At 42.1% G+C, this 23,335-nt stretch overlaps 1 protein-coding gene across 2 annotated transcripts in view; it reads right to left on the bottom strand.

The window, feature by feature from the left end:
- The window catches only part of clstn1 (calsyntenin 1), a 324,752-nt gene that overhangs the window by 35,953 nt on the left and 265,464 nt on the right, over window positions 1–23,335 (bottom strand). The window contains exon 2 of one of the 2 annotated variants that reach the window (XM_079494725.1): window positions 12,381–12,675. In XM_079494725.1, coding sequence (XP_079350851.1) covers window positions 12,381–12,468 — 88 coding nt within the window. In that variant the 5' untranslated portion in view covers window positions 12,469–12,675. Of the gene's footprint in view, window positions 1–12,380; window positions 12,677–23,335 lie in introns of those variants that run through there. The other variant, XM_079494726.1, reaches the window with a different exon arrangement.

Genomic DNA, 23,335 nt, shown 5'->3' with positions numbered 1-23,335 from the left:
TTGTGGGTGAAAAAGAAGAAGAAGAAGAAGCAAAAAAAACTTTTCACTTTCTGACACCTCCCGTGAAATGCAATCTAGAAGGAAACTGAATTGAAAGCGTGAAATGAACACATACATTGTGTGAAATTGTGTCGACAAGGCCCTGGTGACAAAACAACTTTATCATCCCCCTTCAAAGCCACCATGAATAGGGGGAACATCTGTTGCACCATAGAGCGTTCAGTCAAATCCAGCCCTAATTTAGCGAAATGCTAAATGTTTCCCCCCCCCACTGGTAGCACTAATTGGGTAATTCATAAATGAACGGCTGCTTATTCTGGACAGTGTGAACTGTGTGCTATGCATTATCGTGTTAAAATCTTTATCAAGGGAGTGGCTTGACTCCACTGAGGAGGGCAGACTATTGGTGGGAATGAGATTAGGGAAGGAGCTTTGATGTTAGTAGTAAGTAGGTAGGCAACCTTGACATTTTTGCTTAACATGGCAGCCTGCCAGTTCGTTACTTCAACTTTAAAAGGAAAACAATTTTGTCTGATATGGTGCACAAGGTACCAATTATGATCCTAACAGAGATTTTTTTATACTTGCGTGCGCTAGTGTCGCACACTGGAAATGGATGATCTACAAGCTTGTACCGGTATATCTGCTATTTTCAGTGTGCAACACAGCGTGCAAAGGTTATAAATCAGGTATATCAATCAATGTTCCATGAGTCTGGACGTTAACCTGGATCATTTTCACTGATATCTAGGACAGATAACCAATATAGAAGCAATCAGTCCAGAAGCAAGCAAAATGCCACAAAAACAGTCTACGTCCACACTATTGATCCATAATGTATAAATGATAAGGGTTCAGGACAACGAGGCCTTTTCGTGGAGGGGTCAGAATGAAATTTGGACTTAGACTGTTTTTCGTCTGTGGTACTCAATTGGTGTGGTGCATATAAGACAGTACACAATGTTTGGAAATCAGCTCCAAAAGCGTATTGGTCCACGTTAATTATGTCATAAATTACATAAAATGATCCCCTAATCAAAACTGACACGAGGAATTAATTATAATTCATACCATGTAGCTGTAAGAAAGAAATGTAAGTAAAGTGTAATATTCCTGTATCTTACAGGCTTTGAAATTATGTGGGTCAAAGTTATGTAAGTGAATATGTGCTGCTTCTGGTTTTATTGCATATTTCCATTCTAACATGACATGGCCTACTTGTGTCAATTTTGTCAAAGCATTTGGCAAGCAGCAGTACACATTGTCACACGCATTGTCATATCAGAAACTCAGCTTGAAATTAATTGTCTTGCAGTATTTTATCTACAAGTTTCTCTCAAATTACAAACAAAAGGAAAAAAAATTACAAATAAAAGGAAATCCATACACTTTAATTACATGTTGAAGCCATTGAAAAACTTCAAGGGCAGTTTGCAAATAAAAAAACGGAGCACACGTTAAAACCATTGAATGTGTCTAATCGTGCACCAGTGCAGACTAGACAGATAAAGAGTACAAATGGGTGGGTTAAAGAGTGGCTAGGAAAGTGTTTGCACAGTGTCAGCATGAGTGTGCACTGTGCACAGTCCGTGAGATAAAGAGATATCTAATCTAATGCAGTGATTCTCTAATGTTTTCATGTCAAGGACCCCCAAATTGATATTGACAGCTGACCCCCATATTGCATTGAGTTGAGTTTAGACGCGTGCTTGAGTAATTCAATGTCCAGAGAATTATATCATGTCGCATATGTCAAACCGTTTATTGTACATAATTATGCGTTCTTTCCATCAGTCAAAATTATAATACAAAAAACTAAAACGAAAGGCATTGAACACCGACCTACATGGCATCAACCCTTGCACACCTGGGTAACCACCCCCTGTGGTTGTTGCCAAGGTGAGTAATAATGCCACACCTCTGCAGTCTGCACCATGAGGTATGGCCCACCCACTGTGAATAGAATGACATACCGGTAAAGGTCATTATCATCAAGGCCAAATAATAACAATATTGTTATTGTTAACAATAAAATGGTTAAAATGTTGTTCATGTTGACGGTTTAATCCCCTGGAACCCCCTCAGGGACCTCTGGGGGTCCCCTAACCCTACTGATAACCACTGCTCTAATGGGCCACACCAGGGACGACCAGGTTGCACTATATCATTATGGTAAGAACTCAGTATTCCCACAGACATGCATGGTCCATTCATCCATAGGGCAAACAATAATGGTAACCTCAGGTTACACCTTGAATGCTGTTAGACATATTAGTCATTAACCATGATCATCTGCAGAACTACCGGTATGCCACTTCACATATCTCAAATCTGTTCATCCAATTGACTTCATCATAGCCTGGAAACCAGACAGATCTGCCAGTGCAAAAGATTAGTCTGGCCCCTCTCGGTTGTGATTGGATTTCGCTACCCCCGAAGTTGTGGGGCACCAATCAGAGCCTCAGTATACAAATATGGGCCGGGTTTATCGCCAGACTGGGCTTTTTTTTTTAATCCGCCCCTTGGAAATGCAGGTTCCATACAGAGATTCTAGACTAATATCTAGAGAGTGATATTAGCCATTATACATTTTAACTGTACAGCCATATGATACTGGAACAGAATAGGATTCTTGTTTCTTTATTCAGTTTCCCCCAGCAGCAAACAACAATAGGGACGTTTCGGCCCAGAAACGAATACACAAATGTGAGTCATGACGTCATGACGTCAACCCCCCCCCCCCCCCCCCACACACACACACACACCCTTTTCACGTCCTGATGGTGCCACGCACGGGTCACGATGCACTATGCACTGCAGGTTATGTGGATTTGTGCTACCACCAGGTCCCTAATATAAGCCAGATGCATTCAGAAAGACAAACGCACGAGACATGTGCTATGCACAGATGGTAGGTGACTGGACCTGCTCACAGCATGCACGCAACACTGTACCTTGTATGCAATCTTGTTACACAGCATATAATGCCACTGACATTTAATCCTATAATGGGATGCGCCTGTTTCATTCACTCGCAAGGTTGATGGGCTAGCCAGACAAACGAACAAACGATGGAATAGGCTCATGTTTATCCAAAGACTATTTTTTATGTATATTTGAGAACATGACACTACAATAATGCAATAATAAAGACACAGTCTCAGTACTGCCAAAAGTTTTAATGTACTAAACTGAGATGATCGGGAAACCCATGTTTCTTATTCTGCAGTGAAAGGAGTGTTTGCAGGGTTTGGAAGAAGGCTGACCTCTGGGAAGGATAATTAATTCCCCTGGCGAGGCTCCATGTGCCGCGGTCTGCCGTACCAATACGTATCTACGCAGTTATCAGTCTCACCCACCAGCAGCCAACACAAAGACGAAATTACTACTTAGTAGTACACAAGAAGCAAGATCATATGAAATGAGCTCAATTTTGAACACTTGACCTGTACTTTGAGGTAGCCTGGCTTCACCAAAAGCATAGATCCCAGCTGATTTGGGATCATAATAATAATTGAATCAAGAAACTCATTAGGCTCAGAATAACCATTTGTGTTGTGCACAATGTTTCTGTATGGGCTTTGTAAACTGAATTAAGACAAAAAGAGTCAAGTATTGTAAAGGGTCAACTCTCAGACAAGGCAACAGCTTACCTTTCAATTCAACAACATGTCTTAACAGTGTGACGACAACATCTGAAACACTGCCAAATCGTGCATCTTGAAATGCCTTGAAAGTTGAAATTCATAGCTCCAAATGGAGCGGTAAAATATAATAGTCTCTTGATAGCCACAGCAGACATGAAAGCCACACAGGCCTTTTATGATAGTCCCAACACTTTTATTGAAAGCTAACCTATACAGTTTGACCTACTGACCATGCTGAAACACTTCCTGTGAGAATGACAGGGCCACAATGGGTCCTGGTAATCCTCACACAAACACACACGCGTGCACGTGCACGTGCACACACACACACACACACACACACACACACACACACACACACACACACACACACAGCTACATCTCCTTTTCTGTATCCATGCTGTCCTGTGTTTCATACTGCCATGACAACTGATTTCCATTATGGGATCAAGGTCTGTCGGTCGGTCTATCAGTCTGCCTGTCTATCTCTATTCTATCTCTCTCTCTCAATCTCACACACAGGCACACACACACACACACACACACACACACACACACACACACACACACACACACACACACACACACACACACACACACACACACACACACACACACACACACACACACACACACACACACACACACACACACACACACACACACACACACACACACACACACACACACACACACACACACACACAAAAGCAATATAGGCCTCTATTTCTTTTCAAAAGCTCTGCACGTACCCAGCAACAGTATAACCTTCACTCGTGGACAGACGCTACAAGATAAGATAACATTAACCTGACATAAAGCTACTGGTCATCTTGGGGTGAACCAGAAAAATGACGACAGTGAAGGCTAGTTGTTGAGATCGTGTCACCATCCTTCCAGACGATCATTTTTAAATGAACTCATTCACAAGGCTGTGAAACCTCTCAGTGGTTGTTATGAAATGATGAGAAGAACATGCAGCCAGTAGTTCTAATGTGTGGTAATCTGTGTGGTACTGGCCGTGACGTTTTCTGGAGGCGCTCTGCATTTTCAATTGTGTGATTCCTGTTTTGCATTGGATTGCAAACGGCTTGCAGGAGATATTAGGTAACGTTTCTCCCATTCAAATGCAACGTTGAACCACACCTTATTGTAAAGTTGGTGAAACTATTGGCTTACACTGCTTTTGTGTTGTGGACTAATTTCTTATATGGCCTAAAGTCTTGTTGTAATGTGTGCAAGGCGTGACAAACATAGTGGTGTAGTGACAAACATTAACATGAGTATGTTGTTGGCCTTATGATATATTCTTAATATCTGAATACATACATGCTCTATGAAACAAGTTCCCACTCTTATCCATGTGTAGTATAATTATGGTCTGATCCCTGCTGCATCTGGTTGAGAACTACTTGACCACAGTGTGTAATGATCATGTAGTTCTACTGCGAACTCATGGAATAAACATCTATCTTCTTAAACCTGATTTATACTTGGTCACGCATCGTCGTCTCACACCAAAAATAGCACACCTACAGAACTGCACAGCACAACCAATTATAAATCAAGCATACGAGAGTGTATCTGACTACGTTTGCCTCAGGATACTACTGATTGATCCATAATTCATCGACAGTGTAATTAGAAAATGCCATTAATGTATGATATTTGAAGGTGAATTCAAATCATAACAGACTCATTGATTTGGGATTACATTATGGTATACCAGGTGTAGCAGAGTGGCTCAGAGCCTCTGCTTGATGGCCTCAATAGTCTAATATCTCCCCCGGTCCATAGGGATATCCCTTTGGTCTAGTGGTTAAGATGTTGGACTTTCACGCGGGAGGCCCGAGTTCGAATCCCGGGTGTTACACAGGCATATTAACAGACTGTATAAGGGCAGAGGGAGGGGATGACAACAGAGGCCTCCTGTCTAAAACCAACTAAAACCGCAAACATCGCAATTACAGTAGGCCTATGTGGTCAATGCACAAACCAGTGAATTTGTATTTAACTGTTACGACAACATGAACCCACATTCATGTTAGATCCTCATTTCTGAGCGTCTACATTTAGTCAGTAAATGTTTACTACTATTACCTGAAACAAATGATACTGTTGAATGCATTTTCAAGATTTTAGGCAACAAGGAGACAGACAAACGTATCCACATTCATTGTATGGTGAAAACCACATACACAGCAATACTAATGAAAAGTGTCAACATGCTCCTGGCATGGATGTCAAGCATCCAGTCTTGCACGGATCAACAGACAATTATGCCAGTTCTGCCCAGGCCTGGCTGGAAGTAATAACGACGATACAATCTTTTTACCGGAAATAATGTTTATACTGTTTTTGAGATGGTAACTCTTGGTAGGACACGGTCAGCTCACTGACTCATTGCTGTTCAAATCAGGACTATTAATAATTAGCATGCATTCCCATTTTCCCAATGACTTCGTTCCAGAGTGCCCAATGGACTAGTTTCAGTTAATTATGGAATGGGAGTTGTTGTACAACACAGGTATTAATTAACAGCCTAGGTATAAAGACACTCAGGTAACACAGGTGTTATCAAAGAAATGGGAATATCTTAATCTTTTCTTCTTATTTTTTAAGTTTATTGATGGTGAAATACTGTAGCTGCAATTATAATTAACAAAACAAAAGACTCACTTCACACCCGTGTGAAGTGAGTGGTGCAACTCTGTGTGGGGGTCCCCGGGGGGTCCCCGGAAGTTCCAGACCCACAGGACCACGGCCAGGGTGCCGGCCCGGTTCCGGCGAGCCGCCCCCCGTCCGAAACGGTTGAGAAATGACAGAGTTACCGTGTGGGGGTACTACTACCGTGTGGGGCTCTACTGTACCCTCTACTGTACTGTACTGTCACTGTACTGTACTGGAACACCCAAAATCATCATATATACAGTTAATATGTGCGTGTGTGTTTGTGTATGTGTGTGTGTTAGGTTGCGCACAGGTGGTGAAAAACAACCATGCTGTTTTTGTGCTCAGACGCACCCAGCCACCCACACACATAGCTCCGTAAGGGAGTGGTTGCACCACTCAAAAAGCAAGAGAGAAAGATTTTTAGAGAGAAAGTGAAATGTTTCTATTAATGTTAGGTACTGACAATCAGTCAATCTGTTTATATTACTGTAAATGTAGGCTAGTCTTATCCCTTACAACTTACATGAAGAATAGCTGGTTTCTAGAAAATTCCTATGCTGCCCAGAACTGCTTTCCTTTCTGGTACTCAAGTGCATTTTCAACACAAATGAACCAATCAAAGTGGTTCAGAGAGCTGCTTCGGGGACTTATTGATGTTTGGCAAAAAATATCTTGTAGTCAAAAAGGCCAGACGCGCATGGGAGAACTGCTGGTCTTTGGTGCAAGTCATGGAATGACTTCCATTGTGCTTGCCTATTTTAGGTAGTCAGCAGAGTTTCTGCTTGTGGTCTGAAACACTGGTAGCCACACTTCTCTGTTTACCTTGCCTTCCAACGTTGGCGCAAGCCGTCTCCATCACAGAGCACCGTCTGTTCTAGGAAACGTTGACAGTCCTTAAGGCAAGGCCAGTCTCTCTGGGGCCCCGCTCCCTAAACATCCAAACTCACACAGGAGTGCTTCTCAGCTGCCCGTCCAGCCACACTTGTTTGTTACTTTACGCAATGACAACAACCAACCATCCGACTGACCGACCAACCCCACCCCCCCAGCCCTTTCCCGACAACAGGGCTGGGGTGTTCCTCTGAAGAGGGGGTTGGGAGCCGTATAGAAGTTTCAATGCAACTCAATCACCTCTCTGTGTGAATGGCACAAAGGCCCAGTGAGAGTGAGGGAGTGAGACGCCTCGTAACTCTGCACAGGGGCTGCTCAGTTTATCAGACCTGCGGTTCTGGGACTGCAGGTAACGTGTGCTCTGGTTACATGGTTCACACGGAGAGACTCCTGGTTCTGGGACTGCAGGTAACGTGTGCTCTGGTTACATGGTTCACACGGAGAGACTCCTGGTTTTCAATGTGTTCACTCTAACTCACACAGAGCTCCGAGGAGAGCCATATTTCTACCAGCAACGATGGTGCTCTAGGGAGAACTGCAGATCTACTGGCAGATAAGTTCTGATGTAAGGCTTGAATTAACAAGCAGTGGTTTAATATTTCTCTGCCTCAGAAAAATACCACAGTGAGAGTCCAACGTAATTGGACATTAGTAGGACAAAGAATTAAGCTTTTTCCTTTTATCTATTGTGGCTAGTGAATAATAGTTTTGAAATAATAGCCTAACCACTTCCGTTGACAAGTTACTTTTATAGGTGTCAAAGCCGTTTCCATAACCTTGTTTCATGAAAATGTAGTGTTATTACTTGATACGGGGAAAAAACTGTATTGCAATTGTATTGCTTATTGACATTTACCTGCACAAAATAAAAAGTCAATCCGCCTCACATTACATTGATACACACGGTAAGAAAGAGTGCTTCATTCATGCCATCATGAGAAAGGGTTTAACCCATTTTGGGCGGGAACCCATTTTGGTGTTAGCATTATGTTATGCTTTAGCTATTGAAAAATAGCAGATCTACAAGCTCATAGCGCGCCACCGAGTGGCGCGCTACGAGCTTGTAGGTCTGCTATTTTTGAAAAATCGAAGAACGACTGACATAGAAACATAGTTTTTTCAGAAAACTTTTAATTTTGAGGTCAGGCCTAAAGGGTTTAAGGGAATCTAGACGTCTTTCTGCGGGACATGGCTGTTCGGACAGCTGACTGAGCGAGGAGGAGCAAGACTTTAATTTCCACAATTGAATGACCCATTCTTGATGGGTCACTAACTCCATTCAGCCACCGAGGGAACCGACGAGGGCAAGTCACCACCAACCCCAAAATAAAGACAGTTGTCTGAGTATAGGCTACACATTACAAACTGCAACGCTCCTCCAACAACAGCACTTTTTGAGGATTATCATACACATTCTTGAAGGGCTTGAGTTGTGGTCCCTAACAGTGACCACATTGTGATGTGTGCGGCTCAAAATCTAGGCCCAGAACTGTGGGCCAAAGCAGCTCTTTTGTTCCACTGGGAATTCTATGAATAAATCAGGCAACAATTCAAGAGTTAACTTTGAGAGATAAAGCCTCTGTAGGGCAAGCAAATTGTTGTTAAGGGCAGTGCAGGGCAGTTCTTTAGGCCTAATCATTCTCAAAATTGCAATGTGATGCTCAAAGGAAGCAATATAATCATTTCACATTTTTAGTTACAATGTAGCACAGTAGTTTGGTACACGTCTGAGCTGTGATTCCTGTCATTAAAGCATGACACTTGATGACTGAAGTCAAAAATCAATAAATGTCAAATTTAATTGGGTTCATCAAAACCAAACTAGGTGACAGATTAAAAATAATTGACATTTTATTTGATGTATCTCAGCCCAGGGGGGGGGGGGGGACCCCACAGCTGTTCAAAGAGAAACATCTGCGATGTGGGATAGTATGCACTGCACTATGCACACACAGTATGCACTTTAACCCATTTTGACCTGAGATCAGATTCTAAAAATGTCTTCTACATCCTGACAGTTTTCTGAAAAAGCTATGTTTCTATGTCAGTGGTTCTTCGATTTTTCAAAAATAGCTAAAGCATAACAATGCTAGCACCAAAATGGGTTAAGGTAATCGTAATTACGGTAATGAGTATTGTATTGTATGATCATATCCCTCTGACTCTCTTGCCTTCTTTTACGCTTGTCATTGGTCGACGTGTAATTTCATGTGGTTAAAACAATCCTGTAAACTAACTCTGGTGTCAGAACTGAATGATGGCATGCAACAGTGTTACTAGAACAGCATGGGAGAGGGAAACAATGTGGCCATTGTCAGCTGTGTGTAGGTTTGGTTTTAGCAAGACATGGAGCACTACAGTATGTCACATGGCCTACTAACTATACAGGACAGGTATCTTGGTTGTTCATAGCATAAAAATGTAATTTTGTAATGTGAGTCTTCTGCAAAACAATGGCTATAAAAGGTGTGATATTAGCCAGGGGGCAACCTAACAATTGATGGTGATCAACCTCAACCTATCTTTCGCAGAGCTACATTATGTGCATTGTTTTTTTGTTTTTTTTTTACTTTTGTTTTTTTCAGACTGTGGGAACAACCATTTCTATCTTGTAAAGGCAACAACAATGTCCATATACATTTCCCTAATACATGTCAAACCAACTAACAGCATTTAGTAATTACAGTGCGTGGGAGGCCCCCCCCCCCCGGGCTCATATATGATGCATGTATTTCATCCCTGGACTTTGCAGAGGATGCATTTGTTTGTGCTTCACACAAAGCAATTTGTTCAACTAGAATTTGTTAATTCGATGATGAATGAGCTGAGAATGGTTCCCAGCAGCCTGCCCCTTTTGTCTGGACTGTGTGTACAGAGAAAAGGGCTGCACATCACAGGCCTAATCTCTCACTCTGAGGGAATATGGGCACATCCAGCAGCTGCTCAATGATAGCAGAACAGGAAAAAGCGATGGGCACAACTAAAAACGTAATATGACATTCCCACACTTGATGTCTAAAGGGAACGAATAACATCTGCAAATCCACATGTTTTGCGTGAAGGCAGTGACTTCTTTCAGTGTACTGAATGTTCGGAGAATCTCTATCTCTTTTGCTGCAAGCCAGAAGCTCCACCAGACTCTGCCTCAGCTTGTTTCCATAATGATAAAGATCGCCACTATACGGCAATCTACTGTACATCTAACATCTGCGGATATCAGTGCACAACTTGAAACGAAATGCCCAGACGCTTCTGATGATACAGTTTGATGAGAAGAGGATTACAAACACATACAAGGCTGTACTAGAGAGCACACGTGGTGGAACACTACACACAGGCAATTGAACTTTAGACAATAATGATAAGCTGACACCATTTCACAGCCAGCCCATAACTGATAAGACCAGGGATTCCAGCAGGTGTAAGCTAGTGACTATCCAAATATACACCTTCCTTTCTAAACACACACACACGCACGCACGCTCACACACACACACACACACGCGCGCACGCACGCACACACACACACACACACACACACACACACACACACACACACACACACACACACACACACACACACACACACACACACACACACACACATCTAATTTCTAGGCCTATATGTCCTTTGGTCGACCTAATGAAAATCAAGGTATTGCTTTACAGATGGTGACCATTAGCCACTGCTAATACATGTCTTCAGCTGCTTGACATGACCAACACGCCTATTATAGATTGTTGAACAATACATTCAGCAAGTTTTTACTGTTACGGATTCATTTCCGGTTGTCTTATTAGCATTGTATTGATCCATCATGGCCTCCCAATACTGTGTAGGTCTGACTGAGCATAATATGGGTGTGCCATGCCCATAGAAACAACAAACTATACTCATTATTATTCCCTCAGGTATTGGAGGTTTCCACAGGGACACGTTGGCTATATCCAGTGACTAATATCAATATCAACCTGCCCTTTAACAGCCTGGGACAGATCTACAGATTCTACACTACAGAGGTCTCTGGTCAATTTCAATATATTCAATATACAATATTCAGTTGCCTATAAATCCAGAATTGGGATGTTCATCATCATAGGGAAGGGAAGGTGACCCCCCCAGTAAAGGCCTGTATAATTCATCACAAAGTGTGCATTTCAAAGGGGAGCGAATATTTCCATTCCTGTCATTATAACCCTTTAGACCTGCTAAAAGCTTGTGCTTTGCTAGTATTAAAGCCTGTGATGTGTGATGATCGCAATACAACGTGAATTTTTGAAACACCGCCGACACACAGTGCTTGTTGGTAGAGGAGGATCTGCAATGCGTGCAAGCTTCGGACCTACGTACGTACGCGCCCATAACGTTGTCAAACCATGAATTTAGGCCACGAATAGAAAAGAATGACTCTAGCTATATAAAAAAACACGTAAAAATAAAACATAAAGAACGAAAGAAAAGAGAAATGCCAGAAGTCGCATAGCTTACGCAGGGACATGAATTATTCAAGAGACATATTCTAATGTTCAGTGCTAGAACGATTACAGAAAGTAGGCTACCCTTTTAAAATGAACACAGACAGACAGAAACGTTCTGCACACTCAACTCAACGGCACACATTAGCCTATGTGTTTTAAACACGAACGAGAATATAAGTTAACGTCGTTAAAAACAGCGTATTATTTATAACAGACACGGTGGTGGTACCCAAAAATAGAATAAAAGAAACCATGGGAGACCGTATTGGGACACTTGATATGTAAAATAACCGTTCGTTGCGTATATTATCAGATATAGAAAAAAGAAAGGTGACGATTGACGTTAACCAACAAAAATATATATATGTTTGCAATGGTTTCGTCTAAAAATAAACGCAATCTCCGCTCGATGCACTTGCTGCCGGAGCGGAGGCGCCATCCATCCATCCCTATGCGATGCGGCTTCCAGGCTGACCATCCCTGGAACAGGTTACTCTACGCGCATCCCTCCCGTGGGAATACCAGCACTAGGATCCATCGTCTATCTGTATTGTGTATAGCCTACGGTAGGCCTACGCCTAGAACATAGAACAATTTAAACAGTGCGTGTATTGTGTTGTTGTTGTTTGTTGGGCAGCGCAACAAAACGATGTGTAAATCCCGACTGACTGAGGGAGCTTATAACCTTACCTTTAGCCGTCTCCACGGCACATAATAGTCCCAGGACCAGTCCGATGACAGCGGAGGCAAATTGCCTATGGTTCCCCCGGAGCCGCATCCCGAAATCGAGTTTATGGGGCGATGAAAAACAACCCTTCTTCTATCCACCTTCGGCTGGGCTGGAATAATTCTATATACAAAAGAAAATAATATTCCAGAAGATGTGTTTTCTAGAGCCGCGGTAGCTAAGATGGCCGTCTCCGATCCGCCGCCTCTCTCTCTCTCTCTGCTATTCCCTCAATCAGCGCTCTCTCTCTCTCTCTCTCTCTCTCCTCTCTGCCTCTTGCAATGCTCACTCTCTCGGTGTCTGTCTCTCTGTGCTTGTGTGCGTGTCTCTCTCTCTCTCTCTCTCTCTCTCTCTCTCTTGCAGCTGTATCCAACGAGACTGGTGGCAGTGACGTCACTACTGTTATTGTGGGAGCGCTTGCTTGCAGTGAGTTGGTTTTAATATCAGGCAGACGGCTAAACTCAGACCGGGGGCGGGGGGCCAACCAAGTGCCTTCTGTTGGCGGAGAGGGGAGTTGCCTAATAAAAATGACCATGGTGGTATTGAAGCGGATGCTATTATTATGGACATCATGATGCATGAGCCATGATACACAGGACCCAAATGGAAACAAGCCGTATAGTGTTTTATTGGGTTTAATTAATAGCATCCTTCTCTACCCTTTTCTGTTTTTTGCAGACTGTTAATAAAGTATTCAGTTCAAATAGGCTATCATATGCAGCAACTGTATGACAAAAAAATAAATAATACAAACATGCATGGGGATACTGGATACAGTGACCTCAGCTCACTGTATATAGGCCACAATATTCCTCCCATATCTGCCTTTCAGACAGTCATTTATGCTAATCGTGTGGGTGAAACGAGCACGAGGGATCATAAAAAACACAGGGTGTGTGTGTGTGGAGTTCACCTTCTCCACACACCCTGGTAGGAATATGGCCATATATAGGCCTATCTATAGGTATCATAGTGGTTGGGAGCTGAAGTGTGCATTGTGGAATATTTCCAGAAGATGTCGTTTCCATGTCAACCATGATCAATCAACACTGTCTGCACCCCCCTTCAGGCTAATATAACAGATACATACAGATTCAAAATGTAAAAATTAACAACCATGTGATTTAGCATTGATTGGGTTTTGAGCCGATGACAACCACCACCCCTCGAGGACTGTTTGTGGTGGAGTGAGGGTAGGATGCTGTCAAATGTTGACTGTTGGCGACTTGACGTAGGATGCTAGCGAATCAACACTCACAAATAGGTATTCACCCTCAAGGCAAAGAGCTATGCAGCAATGTTTGATGCAGGAACATTGATTGAGAGAATGTAGACTATACATCATGTTTTTACATAATTGATAAGCAATCTAAAACGGCAGCCATCTCAAACAAATTTCTATTAAAATGAATCACCTTAGTCTTTATTAGATGGCCTCTATTTTAATCATGTCGAGATGATAGGCTGGATTGGAATGAAAGAGATGCTTTAATTTGTTGTCAGTCTTGTGATATCAACCTGATTAGTAAATCTTGCATGTCGCCTAATTTGTATAGTCTTTGTCACTCTTTGATTCATGTGTTGATCGTTTTAAATTGGGATGTCAGCATATTCCTTGTTTGTATACCAAATAAATGTTTTCTGTGAAAAAGCCTTACTGTATAAAATAAATAGCTTTACATTTTGACCATGCAAGAATTGGAAGGTTGAAATGCATTCCATTACAAAGTAGGCCTACATATTGATAATGCCATCAAAGTAATGTACCCTGATTACATTTGATGACTTTCTAAATCAATGTTTTTAACCAGCCTATAGTTATTTATTACAATTACAATTTAGGCATTTATCAGAAACTCTTTTCCAGAGCAACTTGCAATAAGCAAGGTAATAACATTCATAGAATGCAGAGAGACAGTGTAGTCCAGGCGTGCCCACACTATTTTGACTTGTGACTCGAGCTACTTTCGAAATGTCCGACTCAACAAGATCTACCCACCTCAAAAATATATTATTCCATTGCTGAAAATAGTTTAAAAATGTACCTGAGGGGGATTTGGAATAGAGGCACTGGTGTTACACAATAAGACAAACACACATGGAATGGGAAATAGTGGGGGAAATGTAATTGGAAGGGTTTTCTTGTATAACTTGGTAATGCTACTGATCATTTATGTGCAACACTCTTGAAAACATAGTATTGCTTTGTGGGTTTAAGTTGACAGGCCCTTTTTTATGTCAATCAATCAAGTCAACTAATTCAAGTGGCAGATGCCTAAATGTAGTTTTTTTATATTATATTTTTTAGGGGCATGCCATGTGGTCTACCTGCGCAGCTTTTGTGACCTATACTGGTCACTACACTAGAAACTACGTATAGGATCCCAAGTAAACCCAGAACCTATATCAATTAGCCTAATGAGTTACAAAAAATACATTTTGTAATTGAATTCAGTAACTCCTGTACATGTAATCTGTTACATCCCAACCCTTAGCCTATCCAGAGTTCCAGACACATGTTAAAGTGATCTAACAAAGATAATGGCCACACATTACAGTCTAAGCCCCTCTCGGAGATTGCAATTATCTATAGCTTTAGTACACAGAATGGCCATGTTTGTGTGAGGCCACAATGAACTGATGGTCTATGAACTGGGACGGTCTATATAGCCATCAGCAGGGCAGTAATGGCCAAGCCCAGGCACAATGGTTGTTTGTTTGCTCTTTGGCAAAACATGAAGTGGCTGGGAGAAAGTGGAAGCCCCCCACAGATGTCCATCTCTCCAGGGAAAGCCAGAGGGGACAGAATGCCCATTGTCATTTCTATGGCGGACAATGGCAAACAACGGCAGTGGTTTGGACGATATGCGTGAGACCATTGACCATTGACTGTGAGACAGCAGTGGGGCATCACAAAGGTGTTACTTCCTTGGTAACCATCTCACCCACTGCTGTGAATGACGACCCAGTCCTGAGGGATTTCCATGGCCCTCAATGGCTTGTTGTGGTTGACTTTGAAAGCAGGCTCGTTGGCAATCTGGGAACCATTGTTAGACTTCACTTTGTAATAAAACTTCACGTAATTACTTGCTTTGTTTTTCAACACAACATACGGTGGAGTGAAAAACATCATGACACACCCCACACTGCGCGGGGGGGGGGGGGGATATATATATATATACCATATTTCAATTATATAGGCCAACCTTTTGTATCCCTCCTACACTTGTGTTTTGTATATTATGCTGCTGCTGTTGTTGCACTTAAGAGTAACAAATAAAACCTTCTTGATTCTCTCGTTGTCTATATTTAACATACAGTATGTTTAAAAATGTAGTTTAGCTATGTATTTTATTCACTCAAAATATATGTTCTTTTAAATATATATGAAACAAAAAATATTTAGAAATATATAACATGCATACTTTTTATGTACTGGATTGTTAGTACACAAACGTGTTGAAAAGTAGGCCTAACTCAGATGTGAGTTGTGCTATACACAATAAAATGAGTTTAAAATAAAGGACATGGTGGGGTTTCAAGTGCATATTTTTGGAGGTTGAACAATCTTGACATTCAATATCTGTCAAGTGAATGTACAACAGTACAACAAAAGTTAAAAGTAAATACTGCCTGTATTATTACACCATGGGACCTTGCATGGGACCTTATTATGCCAAAACTTTTTAGACTTTTTTTTATTATTTTGAAAAACTTTTGAAAATAGTGGGAAAATAGACACTTTGTGAGCTTGTAGATCGGACATTTGAACTATTATAAAATGTTTTTCAAAATATTAAAGTGAAAATGGAAACAAAAGTTTTGGTGTAAGGGGTAAGGCAGCATGCAAGGTGGGGCACCATGTATGCAGCGTGCTGTGAGCTTGTAGATCAGATGCCGAGTATAAATCAGGCTTTAGGCTCCCCGTGTGCAGTGCACTCACATGGCCTTTGTAGAGAGAGAAATGGAGAACAGAACAGCCATCTGCCGAACCAGGGGTATCCTTCAATGACCCTCCATAATGAAAAGACCCTGCCTGAGGTTGCTCCTGCTCTCCATCTCAGACATGGCAGCCACATGCAGACAAGGATTTGTGGATTAGATTTAGGGATTTACCACATTATTATAGTTATCGAGGGTCACAAATGCCTTATGGCCGGATACATTAAATTGTTATGCTCTGCCAATGGTAGGTTAGTTCAATTTACAATTTAGGCATTTAGAAGACGCTCTTAATCCAGATGCTGTTAGTTAGGACAGACTGATGGTGTTTGTCCTAGGGCTGGCCAATATATTGATAGCATATCGAGATTCTGATTTGAACTTGTGCTTTTTTCACTATTTTAGACAATTCTTGAACAATTTAAAAGAAAATTGATATTCACACAATACGATACAATCATCAATATCGAAGTATATTGTAAAAAATATCATGATTTTGTCAATTCTGCCCAGCCACAGTTTGTCCTATTATTTGTGTGTGTGTGTGTGCCTGTCTGCCTGCACAATAATTACCGCCAGCTAGGGAGTACGGCAGAAACTGTCCTTAGAGAAACCTGAGTCACAACCCAGCTACATGGCTGCAAAGATCCTATTATGCCAGACTCCTTTGTATACAGGATGTGTACTGTGTGTGTGTGTGTGTGTGTGTGTGTGTGTGTGTGTGTGTGTGTGTGTGTGTGTGTGTGTGTGTGTGTGTGTGTGTGTGTGTGTGTGTGTGTGTGCGTGCACGTGTGTGTGTGTGTGTGCGTGCACGTGTGTGTGTGTGTGTGTGTGTGCGTGCACGTGCGCACATGTGTGTGTGTGTGTGTGCACGTGTGCATGTGCGTGTGCACGTGAGCGCCAGACACATTCAATTACCAGCCCAAAAAGAATATGTGAGTTGTTTGAGGCTTCGCTGCTAAATCCTGATAGTGTGGAAGAACGGAAGAGTGTTTTTGCAGCGTTCACTGCAGGCAGCAGTCACAGTGGGTGGCAGACAGAGCAAGGAAAACAGTGTTATCAGGAGAATCTTAAAGCAGCCGTGACCATGAGACGCCACTGCACAGTAAAATCCTCAGTGTAAATGTATCCATTTTGTAACTCGGAGTGTAGCGTACAAATGTATACAAAATACCAAATGGACCCAACAGTTTGTGTTGTACACTCTCTGCATTCCCCACTTTCAACGAATACTGGAAAGCACGCCTTTAAACACAGTCACCCCTGGCGTACAGCTGACGGAACTGCTCTGCCTGGTATTCCTAACCATAACCTCAGTAAACTATATGCCTAGAACGGTTAAACCTAACCTTATTCCTAACCGTAACCTCAGTAAACTATATGCGTAGAACGGTTAAACCTAACCTTATTCCTAACCGTAACCTCAGTAAACTATATGCCTAGAACGGTTAAACCTAACCTTATTCCTAACCGTAACCTCAGTAAAACAGTGCCAAAACTAGAAAAAGTGCCCTTCTGGGCACAGGTCTCCACCAGGAGGATAGGACTGTGTGAGATGTTTGGCAAAATGTTTAGGAGTAATATAAACATGTTTTTTAGTTTTAGTTTTTTTGCAACCATTTTCTTCATTTTGTTGAGGAAATGCAGATCCACTCATAGCATCTCTGAGGATAGAATTCTGGATGAGCAGGACATGTGCAGCATTTTGAATGAAACGGGCCACTCCTGAAAACTTTGGAAGGCAATCTTAGCCAATCAGTGTAGAATCGGAGAAATCCAACAGACTCGTCTTGATCACATGACTACAGAGATCATGTGGACCGATTTGCGTGAGATTTGGATGAAATCTGTGCGACTAACATAAGCAATGTGTTTTGCAGAAATCGGCCTAATGGTGGCGCTATAACCGGCAGATGTGGAGGGATGCAGGGACAATGTTTTTCCATGGCCTCTAGGGAGTGCGCATACATAAGTTGTATACAGATCGATGCAGTTATAGCTAAAAACAGGAATTGGCCTGTTATAGCGCCACCGTGAGGCTGATTTGGGGAAAAAAATTGTGGCATGTTGTCCTCGGCCTAGTGGAAATGTGCGTGTAAAATTTCACGGAAATTGCACACTGTTTGTGATTTGTGGCATTTTGTTCGAAACGGACCAATCGTGTGAGCTTTGGAAGCCAATCTTAGCCAATCAGGATGGAAGATGGGAAATGGTGCCGCTCCGTGTTGATCACATGACTATGGAGATAGTGTATAACGAATTGTGTGATGTATGGATAAAATGTGTACGAGTAATCTACATAAATGTGTTTTACCTAAATCGGCCTCATGGTGGCGCTATAACAGGCCGTTGAGGAATATTTGGGGCAGAGGTTCGTCGTTGGCATCCAGGGAGTGTGTGTGCAAAGTTTGGCATGGATCGGGCCAACGGTGCCGGAGATTAGCTGGTAACGGACGGACGGAAGGACGGACGGACGGACGGAAGGAAGGACACACACACACACGGACGGAGTGCAAAACATACTCTCTCCCCATGCCTTCGGCCTGGTGGAGACAACCAGAAAACCTACAAACCTACAACTTGCAATTCGATGTGTTGAGAGCTTGCATGACAAAGTATAAATTAGGCCATACACGGTTAAATGAATACTCAGGGTTTTGAAGTGTGTTTTTATCCTCTGCAGAGTGTGGATGGAAGCTTGTGTTGTTAACAACTGCAGCGCTCCAGATTTCTCTGCTCTCTCTAGATGTGATGACATGGGAACCCAATCATTTGTTCTATTTTTCTTCCAGCTGCCACAAAAGACACCAGAGACCAAGTTTTGGAAAGTGTTTACACAGTAAAAATCCTCAGTGTTCAATTTGAGTTAAATAACCACTAACTGACGCAGTGACGCCTTATACAGGACCATTTGGTTAGTACATTTCTAGTCTCTTTTCCACCAGGGTTGAACCAGTTTGGTTATTTTTTCCCGCCTAATATTGAACCAGTTCAGAGTGTTTCCACTGAAAATTAATTGGTTCAGAACCCTAAAAGTTGGTTCGGAACTGGAACCAAAAAATGGCCGCCGGTTCCGTGACAGCACCACGGTTCCAAGAATCTATAGAATGGAACCAGTTCTAGAACCAAAAAGAATTTGGTAGAAAAGGGGCCTCTGAGTAGTTACAAATGGATAAATGAACACAGAGGCGGATTTCACTGTGGAAGCCACTCTTTCAGAGGTTCTTAAACGTATTTAAAATGTGATATTGCAGTTGCTGAAATGGTTATGATAACTTTGAGTCTGCATTCTTAGTAAAGACATAAATGTAATATCTTATTTTAATAGATTTCTTTATGAATGCAGATATCCCCCTGTGACTTTTGTCAGATGTTTTTTTGTATATATATTTCACTTAGAGGAAATTGGACTTTAACTTGAGGAAATATTGGAAGAAAAAATGTAATGTCCCTCAAAGGAAATATTGTAATCATTGGGTCTGGGGGTGGGGGAGGTTTTGTCAGTGGGGGAAGGGAAGCCATGCTGGTGTCGCCTGCAGTCTAATAATTCATGCTTTCTCTACGGAGAACATTGAAAAGTTATCATTGGCGATTGGTTGGTTTCCTCCCAAGCTGCTCTCATTCATCTTCCAGCCTGGTGCTGTCGCTCAAGGTCAGTTATTAACCACAGAGCCTCCGTCGTCTCCAGTGGATCCACATGCACTTTCATTTATGAAAACTCTTCGCAGAATGCTGGAAGAGTGCCTTTACCATTACTCTTTCATTTAAAAGCACTATTCAACACAAGCCAGATGATGATGACTCTTGTCACTATAACAAGCCAGTGTTTGCAGCTTATCTATTAAACCTATTTATTAGTTTTCTTCATTTCCTTATTGATGTGGTTCCAAATCATGTAAATCACCTATTTATATGGTTTGCACACAATGAAGGTTTAGATATTACAGTGATGCTGAAGTTAGTCATTTAGGATACTAGAGCTGTACCCGTTGGCCCACTGGCCTACATGGAACGATGCAAGTTGGAAATGCTGGACAACTGGCGATCTTACGGACACCGGGCACTGCACTCCTTGTGTGGAACGCGTGTGTCAAATTTGAAGTCGGTGGGGCGAATGGTTCTCGAGTTATGTAGATTACAGACGTACTACGTACACACGTATGTACACACGTACACACAGAAACGTGGTACATTTATATTAGGATATATATAGTACGAATGGATCAGAACAGCATTCCTAAAGTAGCCTTAAGATGGACCCCACCTGGAAAGAGGATTGGCCAAAAACAACCTGGCGGAGAACTGTGACCTCAGAACTGAAAATGGCAAATCTGACATGGGGCACAACCATTGAGTATATAAAAGGATAGAGACTGAACTGGCGCGAAGCTCCGCCCCCCAGCTATTCATGTCAGTGGAAGTTGCTCAGTGGCGTTTTGAAGCACCCGGAAGACTGCCGGAAGTATCGTCTCAGGACGTCTACTTCCGCATTTGATCACCAAATTTTGGTGGTCAAATGCGGAAGTGCAACCGAGCGCTCAATGTTAAAGCCCAGCTGCACGGGGTTTCCCGGTCATGAATACACGGGTCCGCCTGTAGTCCCTCCTCCTACCACTAGGGCCCAGAGCTTCAACGTTGAATAGCCTCACTGGCCCCTTGGGCACAACATGCTGCAAAGGATAGGACCAGATGGAAGCAGATAGTCGCAGCCTTATGTTCCACCGGGAACCAAGAGGATTAAGTAAGTAAGTAATATAGTACACTGTTGTAGTGCCAACACACAGTTTTTCGATTTATTGGCAAAGATCAAATCATTAGATGTATGTAATCCTGCTATGATATTGTGCCGAGGATCTGCACACTCTCTACAGCCCTCTTGATAGCCACAGCCAGTGGTTTCAGCTGTCGCTGCTCGGGCACCATTGTTATTAAAGACGGGGCCACTAAATCACATGGCAGGAGTGAGTGGGAATCTGACAGATGGAGTCCTGTTAACCTCATAAAATACCTCAGGCCTTCAGTAGAATTCTCCGACTCAAGGATCAGAAACAAATACCGTCAGAAACAAGGACTACATGCATATTTAATTAGAGTCATACATTAATTAGAATCAGTACCCTGATATCAGCTAGTATGGCCCTGTATGTAGTTGTTTTTGTTTTGCTATGTAACTTGTATTGATTTCCATTGCCTGGGGAAATTCATTCCCTGCATTTGATCCATCCTAACTTGGGCAGCCACACTAGCAGTTCAGTGTCTTGCTCAAAGACACTTTGGCACAAAGCCAGGAGGAGCCACAGATCGAACTCTACTTCCTAATCTACTAGGACTCTACTTCCTAATCCTAAACCGATGCTTATTTGATTTGATTTCCGTTTCATTAGAAACAGGTTACAGAAAGAAGAAAGTTCCACGATCTGAATGGAGAAATCCTCCAGATGGACACCATGTTGCTCAGGCGTATGGGAGCAGTGTGGGTGCCATGTTTTTGATCTTCTTGTTTTTAAGACCTTGACCTATGACCCCCACAGAAGGTCACCTCTGACATGCCATAGAGGGAGTTCATACTGTGGGTCAAGCTGAAGTCAAACTCTCACCTCTTTGGCTTTATTGCCTCAGAATGGTGGGCGCGAGAACGGTGACATGGCTGTCACAACATGTCTAATCACTCATCTGTGACTGGCATGCCCTTCTGGGTCCCTGGAGACTCTGAAAATGACCCTGAAAATGAAGGCTCTGGGCATTACATTACTATGCAAGGCAAAGTAATATACAGTTAATGTGTTAAAACTTCATCAACGTCGTACATGTTTCACAACAAATTAAGAAGTCACTAAAAATACTATATATTTTCCAAGCAAGTGAAATAAATGGTGGAAAGAAAGCCACACCTGTCTGCAGGATGTTTCTGTGGCTACAGATTGGGAAGTCACAGGCTTACTATATCTAGCGATAGCTGGGAACATAAAATAAATGTAGCAGTTAGTAGCCCACTGCACACACACATGCGCGTGCACAAACACATCCGTACACCCACACACCGGACGACGCTATAATATTACAAGCGCAGACTCCACACACATTAACAGCCCCCATGGTAGCACAAGTCTGTGATTAAAATTTGCGTCCCTGTGTTGGTATATATGGGAAAACCTGCTGTCCAGACAGCGGAAGTAAGCAATCTGCTCCCTCATTACTCTTTTTTTTTTTAAATAGTTTTTATTAGGCTTTTTGTATTATGACATAACTTAAGAAAATAATTGACAGATAATGAGTAATTAAGTGACATACAATACATAATAAAAAAGGTACATAAATGTGATAAAGAAAAAACAAAACAGTTAAACATTGACAAATGTGAACAGACAAACAAAATAAAGACAACAGGACAGACATTCTTGCTCTCAAACTCTCCCAACCCGACATTCTTCTTTTTAAATGAGAAAATAAAATAAGAAAAAACACTCAGTTCCTTTCTCCTTTTTTTTCTTCTTTCCAATTTTTTATTTTGTTATCTATTGTGTAGGAGGGGTTAGCGTGCACCTATTGAAATAGTCAATGAAGGGTTGCCATGTCTGGTAAAATCTATCTTCACTCCCTCTCAATTCAAACTTTATCTTTTCCAATTGCAAATAGTGCATAACCTCTTTCATAAGTGTAGTGTGAGTCGGAACATGTGCTTGCTTCCAGTTCAACAGTATCAGTCTGCGAGCCAGTAGAGTCACATATTTTACCATGTTATATTGGAAAGTAGACAATTTGACCCCGGGGCTTTTAACTCCTAGAACTGCTGTCAGTGGATCCGGGTCAAAAGGTTTTCCAACAATGTCTGATAGTGATTTAAATATACTTTGCCAATATGATGTTAGTTTAGTGCAGTGCCAGAACATATGCGCCAGAGTGGCCGGCGACTGGCCACATCTGTCGCAGGCTGGATTCACATTCGGATACATTCTGTTGAGTTTTTCCTTTGACA

Source organism: Electrona antarctica (assembly GCF_951216825.1).
Source record: "Electrona antarctica genome assembly, chromosome: 2".
Lineage (NCBI taxonomy): Eukaryota > Metazoa > Chordata > Actinopteri > Myctophiformes > Myctophidae > Electrona > Electrona antarctica.
This window is presented reverse-complemented; position numbering and strand designations above follow the sequence as displayed.